The following is a 15,636-nucleotide window of genomic DNA, read 5'->3' as shown; positions in this document are numbered from 1 at the left end:
CCCGCCCCTGTCAGTCAGTTCTATATATCAGGTTTCCTCAGGCCCCGCCCCTGGCAGTCAGTTCTATATATCAGGTTCCCTCAGGCCCCGCCCCTGTCAGTCAGTTCTATATATCTGGTTCCCTCAGGCCCCGCCCCTGTCAGTCAGTTCTATATATAAGGTTGCCTCAGGCCCCGCCCCTTTGCGCGCGCCCTCTGACTCTACTGCTGGTGACATCATACGCGCGCGCCCCTGGCTCCCCCTGCTGGCGACGTCATTTGCGCGCGCCCTGGCTCCCCGGCTCGTGACGACATACGTGCGCGCCCCCGGCCTCAGTCGCCGCTGATGCTGTAAGGGGAGATGATGAGAGGAGGCGCCGGCCGGAGGGAAGAGACTGATCTTAGAGCTAGAGCCCCGGACAGCCTGAAGGTACGGCTCCCCTCCGGAGATATCACACCATCCCTGCCGGCCGCCGAGCATCAAGGGAGTTGTAGTCCAAGGGGGGGGCAGGTTACCAACACAGGCCATCACCACCTACAGCTCCCATCACCCTCAGCTGGCTGAGAAAGATTGGGGTTCATGTCCAATACACAGCTGGCTGCTGTCAGTGGGGGGGAGGAGGCCATACCTTGCTGCTTTCAGTGAAGGGGTGCCCCCCCATACCTTGCTGCTTTCAGTGAAGGGGTGCCCCCCCATACCTTGCTGCTTTCAGTGAAGGGGTGCCCCCCCATACCTTGCTGCTTTCAGTGAAGGGGTGCCCCCCCATACCTTGCTGCTTTCAGTGAAGGGGTGCCCCCCCATACCTTGCTGCTTTCAGTGAAGGGGTGCCCCCCCATACCTTGCTGCTTTCAGTGAAGGGGTGCCCCCCCATACCTTGCTGCTTTCAGTGAAGGGGTGCCCCCCCATACCTTGCTGCTTTCAGTGAAGGGGTGCCCCCCCATACCTTGCTGCTTTCAGTGAAGGGGTGCCCCCCCATACCTTGCTGCTTTCAGTGAAGGGTTGCCCCCCCCCATACCTTGCTGCTTTCAGTGAAGGGGTGCCCCCCCATACCTTGCTGCTTTCAGTGAAGGGGTGCCCCCCCATACCTTGCTGCTTTCAGTGAAGGGGTGCCCCACCATACCTTGCTGCTTTCAGTGAAGGGGTGCCCCCCCATACCTTGCTGCTTTCAGTGAAGGGGTGCCCCTCCCCCATACCTTGCTGCTTTCAGTGAAGGGGTGCCCCCCATACCTTGCTGCTTTCAGTGAAGGGGTGCCCCCCATACCTTGCTGCTTTCAGTGAAGGGGTGCCCCCCCATACCTTGCTGCTTTCAGTGAAGGGGTGCCCCCCAATACCTTGCTGCTTTCAGTGAAGGGGTGCCTCCCATACCTTGCTGCTTTCAGTGAAGGGGTGCCCCCCCATACCTTGCTGCTTTCAGTGAAGGGGTGCCCCCCCATACCTTGCTGCTTTCAGTGAAGGGGTGCCCCCCCATACCTTGCTGCTTTCAGTGAAGGGGTGCCCCCCCATACCTTGCTGCTTTCAGTGAAGGGGTGCCCCCCATACCTTGCTGCTTTCAGTGAAGGGGTGCCCCCCCATACCTTGCTGCTTTCAGTGAAGGGGTGCCCCCCCATACCTTGCTGCTTTCAGTGAAGGGGTGCCCCCCATACCTTGCTGCTTTCAGTGAAGGGGTGCCCCCCCATACCTTGCTGCTTTCAGTGAAGGGGTGCCCCCCCATACCTTGCTGCTTTCAGTGAAGGGGTGCCCCCCCATACCTTGCTGCTTTCAGTGAAGGGGTGCCCCCCATACCTTGCTGCTTTCAGTGAAGGGGTGCCCCCCATACCTTGCTGCTTTCAGTGAAGGGGTGCCCCCCCATACCTTGCTGCTTTCAGTGAAGGGGTGCCCCCCATACCTTGCTGCTTTCAGTGAAGGGGTGCCCCCCCATACCTTGCTGCTTTCAGTGAAGGGGTGCCCCCCCATACCTTGCTGCTTTCAGTGAAGGGGTGCCCCCCCATACCTTGCTGCTTTCAGTGAAGGGGTGCCCCCCCATACCTTGCTGCTTTCAGTGAAGGGGTGCCCCCCCATACCTTGCTGCTTTCAGTGAAGGGGTGCCCCCCATACCTTGCTGCTTTCAGTGAAGGGGTGCCCCCCCATACCTTGCTGCTTTCAGTGAAGGGGTGCCCCCCCATACCTTGCTGCTTTCAGTGAAGGGGTGCCCCCCCATACCTTGCTGCTTTCAGTGAAGGGGTGCCCCCCCATACCTTGCTGCTTTCAGTGAAGGGGTGCCCCCCCATACCTTGCTGCTTTCAGTGAAGGGGTGCCCCTCCCCCATACCTTGCTGCTTTCAGTGAAGGGGTGCCCCCCCCATACCTTGCTGCTTTCAGTGAAGGGGTGCCCCCCCCATACCTTGCTGCTTTCAGTGAAGGGGTGCCCCCCCATACCTTGCTGCTTTCAGTGAAGGGGTGCCCCCCATACCTTGCTGCTTTCAGTGAAGGGGTGCCCCTCCCCCATACCTTGCTGCTTTCAGTGAAGGGGTGCCCCCCATACCTTGCTGCTTTCAGTGAAGGGGTGCCCCACATACCTTGCTGCTTTCAGTGAAAGGGTGCCCCCCATACCTTGCTGCTTTCAGTGAAAGGGTGCCCCCCATACCTTGCTGCTTTCAGTGAAAGGGTGCCCCCCATACCTTGCTGCTTTCAGTGAAAGGGTGCCCCCCATACCTTGCTGCTTTCAGTGAAAGGGTGCCCCCCATACCTTGCTGCTTTCAGTGAAGGGGGGGGGGCATACCTTGCTGCTGTCAGTGAAGGGGGGGGGGCATACCTTGCTACTGTCAGTGAAGGGGGGGGGCCCATACCTTGCTGCTGTCAGTGAAGGGGGGGCCCCCATACTTTGCTGCGGTCAGTGAAGGGGGGGGGCATACCTTGCTGCTGTCAGTGAAGGGATGTCCCCCCATACCTTGCTGCTGTCAGTGAAGGGGTGGCCCCCCCATACCTTGCTGCTGTCAGTGAAGGGGTGGCCCCCCCCATACCTTGCTGCTGTCAGTGAAGGGGTGGCCCCCCCATACTTTGCTGCTGTCAGTGAAGGGGTGCCCCCCCATACCTTGCTGCTGTCAGTGAAGGGGTGCCCCCCCCATACCTTGCTGCTGTCAGTGAAGGGGGGGGGCATACCTTGCTGCTGTCAGTGAAGGGGGGGGGCCCATACCTTGCTGCTGTCAGTGAAGGGGGGGGGGGCCCCATACCTTGCTGCTGTCAGTGAAGGGGGGGGCCCATACCTTGCTGCTGTCAGTGAAGGGGGGGGGCATACCTTGCTGCTGTCAGTGAAGGGGGAGCCCCCATACCTTGCTGCGGTCAGTGAAGGGGGGGGCCATACCTTGCTGCTGTCAGTGAAGGGGGCCGTACCTCGCTGCTCTCAGGGGATGTGGGGGCATACCATGGAGCCGGTGCCAGGGGGTGCCCCGTACCATGGTGCCGGTTTCAAGGGGGCCCCGTACTATGGTGTCAGGGGGCCTAAGACATTTATCTGTCAGGTAATAGTTTTATTTAATTCTGCCTGGACGTAGAATTATCAAGAGCTGTGTGGGTGTCCCATACTTAGGTTGACAAAGCCATCTTTGTTCTGTTTCAGCCATTGATGCATTGACGTTTTCAAACAGTGACTTTTATTCACCATATGTAGATTTTGCCTCTTGCCTGACATTTTATTTGGTTGGATTAAGTTCTTGTAGTATTACAGGAATACTTCCAAGTTTAAGATCTCATATGCTATTCCTGGGAATAACCCTGCAATGCTGAAGACTCTGAGGATTTCTCAGTAGAGCTTCTTAATTCGTAACCTATTTTTATCTTCATTTGTTTCCTATTTCATGTCAGTTGCCATTAATGCTGTTACAGTTTACACATGCACTGTGTGTCTGTGTCACCCACTCACCCACTCCCTCTAGAATAAGAGCTTGATTGAGCAGCACCCTCAATGCCCTCTGTGTCACACTAGAGCAAATACTTGTCTGTTAGTCCAGCTATTGTACAGCGCTACAGAATTTGTTGGTGCTATATATATGGTAATGCATTTGTGTCATTCAGTTGGACTAGTTTCTGCTCTTCGTTAAACTCTTACACTGGTTCTGTTTTGTTTATACTCCTTATCAGAGTTTGGTGTCTTTAATTTATAAATAGATATTTGGATCATTCTTCACAATTTAAACAAGCTATTGTAGTGGGCTTTTTACATGGAAAATAATATAGTGAAAGATTTTTGACACCTAATAAAACTGTTTGCCTCTTGCAGGAATAAAGCTATGTTTAATAGCACTGTATATCACTGAATGCTACATCAATGGGGGCATTCACTAAATCTGAGAACTATGGAGGAGTTACAAATAAATGTTTTTTTTTTTTTTTAACTGCTCTATAATGCTCAGGTTTGTTATTACACCAATTTAATGTTCGTTTCATAATTACTGGTAGTTTTGTTAAAATGTTCAAAAGTCCAACATGTTTAGGAAATAATTAAATATATTGTAGAGGAAATCTAATGCTCTATTATATCCCAAATGATAGCAACTAGTTGACTGTTTGTTGCAGGACTCATGCTGCCATTTAAGAACAAAGGGGACTGTGGATGCCCCCTTCTAGAGGAAGCAGACTGATGCAGCCAAACCATCAAAACCCCACACCCAGCCCAGAGGAAATGGATGAGTGGGATCCTAACTCTCATGCAAAGCCCCCTCTCCCACACAAGAAACGGAGCTGGTACCTGGCCTGGAAATACAAGATGAGCAACCAAAGGGCTGTGCGGAGAATGTGTCAGGTATTGGTTAAAAGAAGAATGGTAAATAAGCAACAGGGACTATGTAAACTGCTATTTTCAATTGATTGTTTCTTTAACATTGTTAAATGGGAACTGTTACTTGCTTTGTGTACAACACTTGCATTCAGCATCACCATGCTTTGCAACGGGACACTCCCCACATAGGTGCATTCAGTCAATGCATCTCTATGAGGAGATGCTGATTGGTGCATCATTTTGACGCATATGTGCAATAGCCTCCCAATACTTTAGTGTGGGAATGCATTATGTCTGAGATAAAATGTGATGATCTCTGCAATGGCAGTAGGGCCAGCCACATCAAGACCGGCGCGGCAATGGAGACAAGGTTAATGTAAACACCTTTTAACTTAAACTGCTACGCCAGCACTATGGTGTCAGGAGGGAAAGCTTGTAAAATGTTTGTGCCAGGGTAAAGAAAACTTTGAGCTGGCCTATAAAAAGAGGTGACATGGTTCAATATCCGATTCAGTCTAGCCCTTTCTCATACTAAAGTGCAGAGAGGAAGGAAAATTGGAGAATTTTCTAATTCATATTTATTTAGGCTTAAATTTTTACTTTAACAGAATTCATAAGTTATGTTTAATGAATACCCCTTCCAGAATAGAAACCGTTCCTTATTTAATCCATGGAATTACTGTGAATGCTGCCCATTTCTATCATCTGATGTAATTTCTTTCTTTGTAGACTGTGGCTGTTCTGTTCCTGCTTGTAACTGTGATTGTAAACATCAAGCTAATCCTGGACACAAGGCGAGCAGTGAATGACGAAGATGTGGATCAAGAGTATGGTATGTTTGTAACAATGTGTATCTACCGCCTCTATGCTGGAAGGTTACTCCTTGTTGGGAGGCTACACTTCAGAGTTGTACATTGTGGGGAAGGGAAGAACTTTATTTTAATATATTGGCTATATCTTTATTAAATCATTTCACTTTCATTTTGTAAATTACATAGAACAGGTTCTCTTGACAGGTGAATTAATCTTTAGTAAATCTGTGGTTTCGTTAAGAAGCGTTATTTATTTTTTCTTCAATATTTATTTTTAGATGATGTTGTGCAGAATGTTGAATCCCCTCGTCGACCAGCTGGTGGGAAAAAAGTTCTGGACATCGAAGTCTACTCTAGCAGATCAAAGGTTTACATAGCGGTCGATGGCACTACGGTGGGTGTGGATATGTAGCGCTGTGCCTTTTTGATGGCTTTTGGTTCTTTAAAGCTGTGGTCATCAATGAGAGATGAGCTTGTCAATCACTATTTCCTAGATATCATTGGTAGAAGGGACAGCTCTTCACCTATAGATTGCATATACAGACTAGGATAACTTACAGTGAGAAGCAAGAAATGATCAGATTAAAGTGCTACATATTAAGGAATAAGGTTACAGGAATGGTTAAAAAGTGGGATGTATCCTAATACATACAATATTTTGTCATCACCATGACTACATTGTAGAAGGGATCCTTATTTTAGTTATTTACTGTATACAAGCATTCACAGGTACTTTATTGGAAATTTAACACTGATCAGATAATAAATATTGGAAACCTCAATCAAAAATGCAGGTAGTAATTTAGGTGTAGTTTGCCGAATTAAAAGGTATCTGCTGTCTTTACTGATGGCACTTTCTGGGAGAAACCGTCATTATAAAATCATTGATTGCCATATTTGCTGCTTGGAATAGCTCATTTATGATCACACCATATTGCCTTGTGCTTTGCAAATGAAAAGTATATTGTGGTCATCCCACACGTTTGCACTGTGAGAATCTTAATGCCATTCGCTATTTTCCATCGTTAAACATACATGAATTGTATTTTCTGCAGTTTGAATTGGTAACTATGCCAGTTTACACCATTTTAAGCAGAACTGTCACATGTGTGTTTGTTTTTGTGTTCAACCAAATACAAAACTAATCGTTAGATTTAGGCTACTCTCTGTCCTAGCTGTCTGGATGCGTGCCTCTCTGCCTCTCTGAGCCTTGTTGTCTGCGTGCCTCTGTGGGCCTTGCTGTGTGGATGTGTGCCTCTGTGGGCCTTGCTGTGTGGATGCGTGCCTCTGTGGGCCTTGCTGTGTGGATGCGTGCCTCTGTGGGCCTTGCTGTGTGGATGCGTGCCTCTGTGGGCCTTGCTGTGTGGATGCGTGCCTCTGTGGGCCTTGCTGTGTGGATGCGTGCCTCTGTGGGCCTTGCTGTGTGGATGCGTGCCTCTGTGGGCCTTGCTGTGTGGATGCGTGCCTCTGTGGGCCTTGCTGTGTGGATGCGTGCCTCTGTGGGCCTTGCTGTGTGGATGCGTGCCTCTGTGGGCCTTGCTCTGTGGATGCGTGCCTCTGTGGGCCTTGCTCTGTGGATGCGTGCCTCTGTGGGCCTTGCTCTGTGGATGCGTGCCTCTGTGGGCCTTGCTCTGTGGATGCGTGCCTCTGTGGGCCTTGCTAGGTCTTGCTGCGTGCCTCTGTGGGCCTTGCTAGGTCTTGCTGCGTGCCTCTGTGGGCCTTGCTAGGTCTTGCTGCGTGCCTCTGTGGGCCTTGCTAGGTCTTGCTGCGTGCCTCTGTGGGCCTTGCTAGGTCTGGCTGCGTGCCTCTGTGGGCCTTGCTAGGTCTGGCTGCGTGCCTCTGTGGGCCTTGCTAGGTCTGGCTGCGTGCCTCTGTGGGCCTTGCTGTTAGATTTCTTACTATTTATCCATATTTTACTTTTAGCAGTGGGTTCTCTTACACGGTATATCACTTTACACCTTACAGGTTCTTGAAGATGAAGCGAGAGAACTTGGACGAGGCATCCATGTCATTGTGTTGAATCAAGCAACGGTCTGTTTTTTTATATATATTTTTTTAATAAATATTTATATTTTAGCAGACATCAGACTCACACAATTATGATAAAAGTTAAATAAATGAACTCTTAGAATGTCTATAACCTTTACATTTTCCATGCAGACCTATTACTGTTCATATAGGGAATAAAACTAAACACGGCAAAGAAAAACTGTGTTCACATCTCAATCACATTATAGGTCACATGGGGAAAAGAGTGGGAAATGTGAGAGTTCTATTGTAACAGAGCTCCTGTACTTGGGCTGAGTACTTTCTGTGATTGGCTTGAGATTTATTAGTTTTTCCCTTCAGGAGAAAACATGTAATGGAAGCAGGCCGTAAAAGAAACCCAATTTGGGAATATTTTAACTAAGTACCTCTACCGGTCGGTGAGCTACGCATACGAGCAAAATACAAACAATGCGACAAAGAGATGCAAGGCCTGGTGCAAGGTTATTATTCTCAAAAGTAAGCCTTCATCTGGTTGTAAATATGAATTTATTATGAAAAGGCAGTGTTTACATATTAAGTCTACTTAATGTAATCAGACGGCCACTAGAGGTGCTTCCTGGGTCAGTACTGCACAACGTGCATTTCTGTGAGTAACGTTCTGCACCTTCATGCAGGGCGTGTAGGCACTGTATGTCAGTGCTGCACATTGTGCGGCACTAACACAAGAAGTACATCTAGTGACCGTCTGCGTGACTGCAACTATAGGTGTTTCTAGGCAGTGATGTAACCACTGACTTTTTTTTTCTGAAAAGGCAGTGTTTACATGAAAATGCCTGTAGGGACAGGCCATAGACATCAGAACAATTGCATTGAGCTGTAGTTGTTCTGGTTACTACACTGTCCCTTTAAGAAGAGGTTTTGGAGCTTCTTCTGAGAAGTTTATTTTTCGTCTGAAGAAACGTCAAAACTAACAGTGGTGAAGGCAATTTGTGTGAACTGTATATTTGTACAGCGTTTTACATGTTGATAGGGAAGTGGTTAATAACCAAGGTTGACATGTGTTTCTATATAGGGCCATGTGATGGCAAAGAGAGTCTTTGATACTTATTCTCCACACGAGGATGAAGCTATGGTGCTTTTTCTTAACATGGTGGCTCGTGGGCGCATTTTGATATTTACAGTTAAGGTAAGTGTATTTCTAGCTTGTAAATGTCATTATGGTACAGTGAGCTGTCATAGTTATGATGCTTGGAATGTTCCCTTAACACCTCCCATTTCCTGCCTCACTTACTTTAAACCACCTTTTAGAGTAGCAATGAGTTCTTCTCATTGAGAAGTATTGTTTTCAATGTTACTCCGAGAAGCGTTGTTGGAGGAACACTTGCTGAATGTTTGCTTTGTGTAAATAACTACAGCTTATTGTATTTGTTCTGGTGAGTATAATCATTCCCATCTGGCTTTTTGCAGAAAACACTGGTTTTTTTTTTCAGAGAAATGGGATATTACATTACATTACAACCTAGTGATAACTCCACTGGCCACTCCTCAGATGGCTACTTGAGGTGCTTCCTAGGGCACCCTCTGCATGGAGACACTGAACTTTCCTCATAGAGATGCATTGATTCAACACATCTCTTATGAGATGCTGATTGGCCAGGGTTTGGCTTGTGCTGGCTCTGCCCTTTATCTGCCTCCTCGGTAAGCTCAGCCAATCCAATGCTTTCCAATGGGAAAGCATTGTGATTGGCTGAGATCCACACTTCTGGTGATGTCAGCCAAGCAGGCAGATCGGGAGCAGAGCCAGCAGCAGCACACTTGAATAAAAGTAAGATTTTAATATATTTAGTTTTTTTTTTTTTTTTTTCAATTTGAATTTTGGTTTTATTTGTGCATCACAATATTCAGTGTTTGGCTCCTGCGCGCCGGGGTACAGAATAGAAGATGGGGTTGTGCAGGACATTTGTTTACAACATTGGGGTCACATACAATTACAGTGTTTCATACCATGCTTCAATACGTTCTCGTCTTATATTCTGTGTATTATCTCTCCTTTAGTTTTACTTTTGCTCGGACTCCCATGGTCCCCTTGTTGGCTAGGCATGTATGGCCGCCTAGGTCTTGAGTGTTTACCCGGTGTTTTGTAACCTCCGAATGTTTCCCTGTCTACCCGCCTTTCCCGCTTTCAGTTTTGTGTCTGTCTCTCCCCCTCCTGTCACCCTGTGTCGAGATATGCTCTCCATTTTTCTCCGGCCTGGTTAGTGTGCTTCCTGCGCCCTATGTATTTGTCTGCCATTAATTCGTATTTCCAGTTGAGAGATGTCTGTGATATCAGTGCTTCTCTAGTGGGTGTCTGTGTTGTTTTCCATGCTCTTGCTATTATGGTCACTGCTGCTACAAGTAGGTGGAATACTAATTTCTCTTCTACTTTGCTCAGTGTCTTAGGTATCATGAATAGTATGCCTTGTTCTATGTTTATAGGCCATGGTTTACCTAACAGCTCCGTCGCCACCTTTTCCACATCATTCCAAAATGGGCTTATGCCGTCACAGGACCACCATATGTGGCTCATTGAGCCCTCCCTCCCTCTGCATCTCCAGCATTCAATGGTCATACCCTTGTACATCGTCGCTAGTTTTTCTGGCACCAAGTACCACCGGTATTGCAATTTTCGTATCATCTCTATGTGGGTCGTGCATAGCGTGTTTCCCTTGTGTATGGTGAATGCCCTTTGCCATGTCTCCGCCCTAATGTTGTGTCCCAATTCTGTGTGCCACGCTGTTTGGAAGTTCATGGCCTCCTCTGTGACTGGCGTTAGTAAGAGGCTATACATCATAGCCAATGCTTTCCTGGGCGGTCTGCCTGATAGGCATAGTTTTTCAATGCTGTTTGTGTGTATCGTTTCTTGTCGCTCTATTGTCATGTCTGCTAGTAGCGACTTCATTTGTAGGTATGTAAATAGTGCTCTGCTGGGTATGCCATATAGTGTTTGTAGTTCAGGGAAGGGCATCAGTTTGTTTTCCTTATATAGATCTTTAACCTTGGTGCACCCCCGTTCTTCCCACTGCTTCGTATCTAGATTTGGGATTCCTACTTTGAGGCATGCATGTGGTGTTCCCTGCCTTAGTACTCTTTGGTCTGTCTCTCTGCCCCTGGTTTCGTCCCAGTGTTTAAGTGTCAGACTAGTGGTCGGTAAGGGGTTAAGGTGTTGTGGGCGCATGGCCTTCGGGAGCCAAAATAGGTTCCTCAGGTCCTGTCTATTTATCCAATGGGCCTCTATTTTGGTCCACTGTGGAGTTTCCCCCTCTGCTGTAGCGGCTTTGACTGTCGCTTATATTTAGGGTTTTTAACATTATAACACAAACCTGTATTTCCGACCCTATAGTGTTCCTTTAATCATGATACAGTTGAAGACCTTATAAGTTACTTATTTACTGATGACAGCTGTAACTCACATTCCTTACAATAGCAAAAATTAGCTGATTTGTTTACCTGCTTAATGCAGAACAGTCTTCCATTGAATATTTTCAGGATTATTCATTGAAATTTGAATTGTCAGGAATTCAAAGTGAATTCTTGATGAATTTCAGATATTAGGTCACACAGCTATTTAACAAATTCTCAGTCTTCTGTGTTTACAACTTGGTTATCTTGGGTTAAAATAAATTCAATACGAGTTCCAGCTGAGCCACACTTTAGGTCAATGGTTCCCAACCCAGTCCTCAAGGCACTACTACCAGTCCAGGATTTAGGGGTTGTGTCGTAAGGTGTTTTTAGAAGAAAACTAATGCCTTGACACAACTCGGTGATCCCTAAATCCTGAACTGGTTTGGAAACCACTGCTTTAGTGAATAGCACTCTGGGTTTCCACCGAATTCCCACTGTCAAATCACTGCTTTGGATAAAGTTGTTTTTGTGTCATGCTAGTAAGTAGGGGGACGTTTAAGTGGAGTTACACTATAGCATCATAACATCCCAATAAGCAGAACATGTATGTGTTGTGCCCTAAACTCCAAATCTTTGCAAATGAAGACAAAAATAGCTACGTTTTGACTGGCTGAGTTGGAGAATATTTCCAGGTCAGATATTTGTTGCTTCAGTTTTTCCATTCAGATTTAATTTGCAAACATTCTGACCTTTTTTTAGATCCGGAATTGGCTGTCTGAATTGAATGTGCAACACATACAGTATGTTATAGAACGTGTCACATGTTAAGATTCTGTTTGTAATTCCAGGATGAAGGTTCCTTCCACCTGAAAGATACTGCCCGGAATGTTCTGAAAAGCCTTGGGAGCCAAATTGTGGCATCTCTGGGTTGGAGAGACATGTGGACGTTTGTAGTAAAGAAAGGGGGTAAGGTCTATCTCTGTGAGCTTTAAATGCCCAGTCTGTAAAATAATGAAAATGCTGGTTGATTTTGTTAAACCTAAACATTCACTGTGTTTACGGCACTTTCTTATCTTTCTATTATTTCTGCACGCATCTTCTATGTATAAACATTTATTAGATTTTGTGTGTCCTCCATCATCTCGATAAGTATCTTCTAATTTAGTAGTGAGCTTTTCACTCCAGGCAACTAAGGAGCAAGAATCCATCCAATGAAAACAGATGAGTGAATCATTGATAATGATTGGTTGTTCTTTCAGTTGCAGATCAGCCGTAGACTAGACTTACACAACCTCTCCTGTCCTGACTAGCTGCTTACTCAAGCCATTTGTTATCTAGGAAGGTTGCATACTTTTAAAGAGAGATACTTAAAATGACACTCTAAGCACCAAAACAATGTTTGCTTAATGGAAGTGCTTTTGGTGTATAGATCATTCTCATGCAGTCTATTTGCTCAATTATCTCTTTATGTAGCCCTAACCACATCTCCCTTGACTGAGACTTACACAGTCTCCATACTCACTTCCTGAAAAAAAGTCTATAAAATGCTGTCTTTCCTTATTGCACAGAGTGTTTAATTTAGAATTCCCCATTTCCTGCTCTATTACGAGCCTGCAACAGCTTCCTGTTGTGATAAAACTTCAATTAACAGAGCAGGATATAAGAAATTGTAAAGTAAACACAATGTGCTGTAAGATCAAGTTGAAAAATGAAAAACGTTTTATTTTATAGAGGTAGTGTGAGTCACAGCCAGGAGAGGTGTGGCTAGGGCTGCATAAACAAATTAAGTGATTTAATTTCTAAATAGAGAATTGAGCAGTGAGACTGCAAGGGAATTATCTTAACATATATATTTATAGTTATGGAATCTTTGGGGTTTAGTTACTTAACTGGTATTGTGCAGAATTGACAAGGCATGTACACAGTTTAGACCAAAGTAACCATACTGGAAAAAAATCTGCAAATGGCTTAAAATATGAAGTATTTTTGTCAGTTCTCCACAGCTCCCTGTTTGGTAAATAAGCTGTCTTTAATGGTTTATATTTTAGAAATTCTGATTAGCAACTAATACAGTAACACATGGTATAAAACGGAAGCATGTAAAGTGTTATGTAGCAGTATTCTTTCCAGTATGGAGTGTAGTAGTGACATGTGTTTGAGAATGTTTCTTACTATGTATTTTATTTATTACAGGACACATTTTTGGAGAGAAACATTCCAAATCCCCAGCCCTGTCCACGTGGGGGGATCCAGTCCTTCTGAAGACAGACATCCAACTTGTGCCACCTGAAGGTATGCACTGCTCATTGTGTCATACCTTTGTTGTATATAGCTCTGTTGCATTTGTGTGTGTGTGTGTGTGTGTGTGTATATATATATATATATATATATATATATGTATGTATGTACTTGGCAAATCCTTTACGTACGTAAAAGAAAGGATTGCCAATATCAAAGCAACAACAGAATGTTTATCGAGATCCTTGATACATGTTGCATCGATAGCTTAGTATTGGTTTTCCAAGTAATGTAAACTTTTCTAATTGTACAGATTGATATAGTTGTATTCGAAATACACGTGGGTATCTTACTTAATATCCCTGTTTTAAATACTTCTTTCTTTCTTTACAGTTCCAGATTTATTGATTAAACCTATTTTAAGATTATACTTAGAACTGGCAAGGATATGACAGAGTGTGTTTTGTCTAGATTGAGCCTTGAAGGGACGTGTTTCTTGAAAGCTTAGTAAGCGAGTTGCAAAATGTTTTCAAGAAATAAGCTAAAAATATTTTTCTCCATAGAAACAAAAATGTATCAGCAGCTAGTACGAATTTAAAGGCAGCAGGTATTGGTTTCCAAACTGGATCTATCTTTGCTCATCTGAAATAAGCCAACCGATACTAATTGTGATATTTTTTGCCTAAGCTGATATAATTGACAGAACATATGTTTTTATACATAAAGAAGCAGAATGCCACTGGCCAGATACGGAGCTCAACAGAAGGAGGAGAAGATTTTGTAGCAAAGTGGAGGGATATGGCAGCGTTTGCAGCTGCAAAGACCCAACTCCTATTGAATTTAACCCAATTCCTGTGAGTATAATGAAAAAATATATATTTTCCTGAATTTGTATGCCCCACAGGGGTCAGTGGATCGACAGAGCACTTTACATTATAATGACATGACGTTATTCTTAAAAGATTAACATGTGTGGTGCAGGAATTTGGGTCTGTTACAGTGAAACCGTAAACCATGACAGTTTATGGAATTGTCACTGGGAATGTCAGACATGTTAATAGTTTGGTACAGCTGGCAAGATTCCTCTACAAAACCCCTTTTTATAGAATGTTAATGAACCAAAAGCCCAAGACTGTACAGCAAATACTTTGCTTCAACAGGTCACAGGGACAGTGTGAAAATGGGAACCATAAAGTAAATTGGCAATGTTGCAATGACCACATGCATTCAGTTTAACTGATGTTAGGGTTTTTATTCCCCCCCTTTAGTCTTTCGGTTTGTCAGTGAGCGAGGGTCAGTGCCCTCATCTAAGCAGTGACTATCAGGCTATTGCCACTGATCCAAGCAGACAGACCAACTGATGTCTGTGGAATACTCTGGGAACATGTGAGGGAGCATAGCAGCTCATATGAGGGAGAGAGAAGCTCAGTGTTGGTGTTTCTGGCCTGATTGGCTCACACTGTGGGGGTGGGGACAGAGCAGCTCATATTGTGGTTGGAAAGGGGCAGAGAGGTTCAAACAAAGCACCGTGATCAATACAGATTGTTGTAGAGGTTATAGATAATGTGTAAAGGTAACGTCAATGACAGGCTGCAAGCCCTGAATGCCAAGACTGGGCAGATAATGTGGAAAATGTCTTCACCACGACAGAACGCATTGAAATGAATTGAAAGTGCGTAATTGCCTCTTTAAATTAAAGGGTGATCATTTAAACACTCTGTGCAGTATTGATATAAAGGAAGTACAGCAAGCATATTGGCTCTCTAAAACTAATCATTATTTCTTTATAAAATGACATTCCCCACAACGGCTCATATCGGAGATATCCACAAAAGGACCATAATATGATGAAATTGATAAAAAAAAATTTTTTAATATGGCACGCCAAAGACCTAAATAAATATTTCCCCACCTCCCACTGTGTCATTAGGAGTGGAGCTGCATTCATTGTCTGTTTTCTACCTTGTACACGTATCATCCGACACTGAAAATAAACTTAATGAGATCTCCCATTTCCTCTCTCAGATTTTACTATTTCTTATTAGCAAATACGATAATGTTATTTTCTCAACATTTGTAATATATTATTTTGAAACCCTTCAGCTTAAAGAAAACAAGGTCTCGAATGTGCCAGTGGCTGTTATTGCAGGAAACCGACCAAACTATCTGTACAGGTAAGGAGTGGATAAAACCAATATAACTATTAATTATATGTTCCATGTGAAGTTACATATCCCAGCATCCTTCACTAATCTGTCCACAGCGCCATGATTAACCATCACTACTGTACTGGATAACATTCCCGAGAGACATCTCTTGCTTTTCACTTTCTAGGATGCTGCGTTCTCTGCTTTCTGCTCAGGGAGTGACCCCGCAGATGATCACCGTTTTCATAGATGGCTATTATGAGGTAACCTTAAGCAATTCTTGTGTGATTGTTCTCTGCACTATTCGTGCTCTAAAATACCTGTATGAAGAAAAA

The 15,636-nt window shown here is 44.9% G+C and overlaps 1 protein-coding gene across 1 annotated transcript in view; it reads left to right on the top strand.

Moving 5' to 3' along the window:
• The first annotated feature begins 311 nt into the window (after window positions 1–311).
• The window catches only part of POMGNT1 (protein O-linked mannose N-acetylglucosaminyltransferase 1 (beta 1,2-)), a 32,950-nt gene continuing 17,625 nt past the window's right edge, over window positions 312–15,636 (top strand). Inside the window, exons 1-11 of the mRNA XM_063427740.1 lie at window positions 312–408; window positions 4,530–4,755; window positions 5,461–5,563; window positions 5,822–5,937; window positions 7,509–7,574; window positions 8,605–8,718; window positions 11,765–11,882; window positions 13,110–13,208; window positions 13,881–14,008; window positions 15,258–15,328; window positions 15,489–15,564. Coding sequence (XP_063283810.1) covers window positions 4,567–4,755; window positions 5,461–5,563; window positions 5,822–5,937; window positions 7,509–7,574; window positions 8,605–8,718; window positions 11,765–11,882; window positions 13,110–13,208; window positions 13,881–14,008; window positions 15,258–15,328; window positions 15,489–15,564 — 1,080 coding nt within the window. The 5' untranslated portion in view covers window positions 312–408; window positions 4,530–4,566. The remainder of the gene's footprint in view (window positions 409–4,529; window positions 4,756–5,460; window positions 5,564–5,821; window positions 5,938–7,508; window positions 7,575–8,604; window positions 8,719–11,764; window positions 11,883–13,109; window positions 13,209–13,880; window positions 14,009–15,257; window positions 15,329–15,488; window positions 15,565–15,636) is intronic.

This window comes from Pelobates fuscus, chromosome 7, assembly GCF_036172605.1.
Source record: "Pelobates fuscus isolate aPelFus1 chromosome 7, aPelFus1.pri, whole genome shotgun sequence".
Classification (NCBI taxonomy): Eukaryota; Metazoa; Chordata; class Amphibia; order Anura; family Pelobatidae; genus Pelobates; species Pelobates fuscus.
Note: the sequence above shows the minus strand (reverse complement) of the source record. Positions and strands in the feature narration are given on the sequence as shown.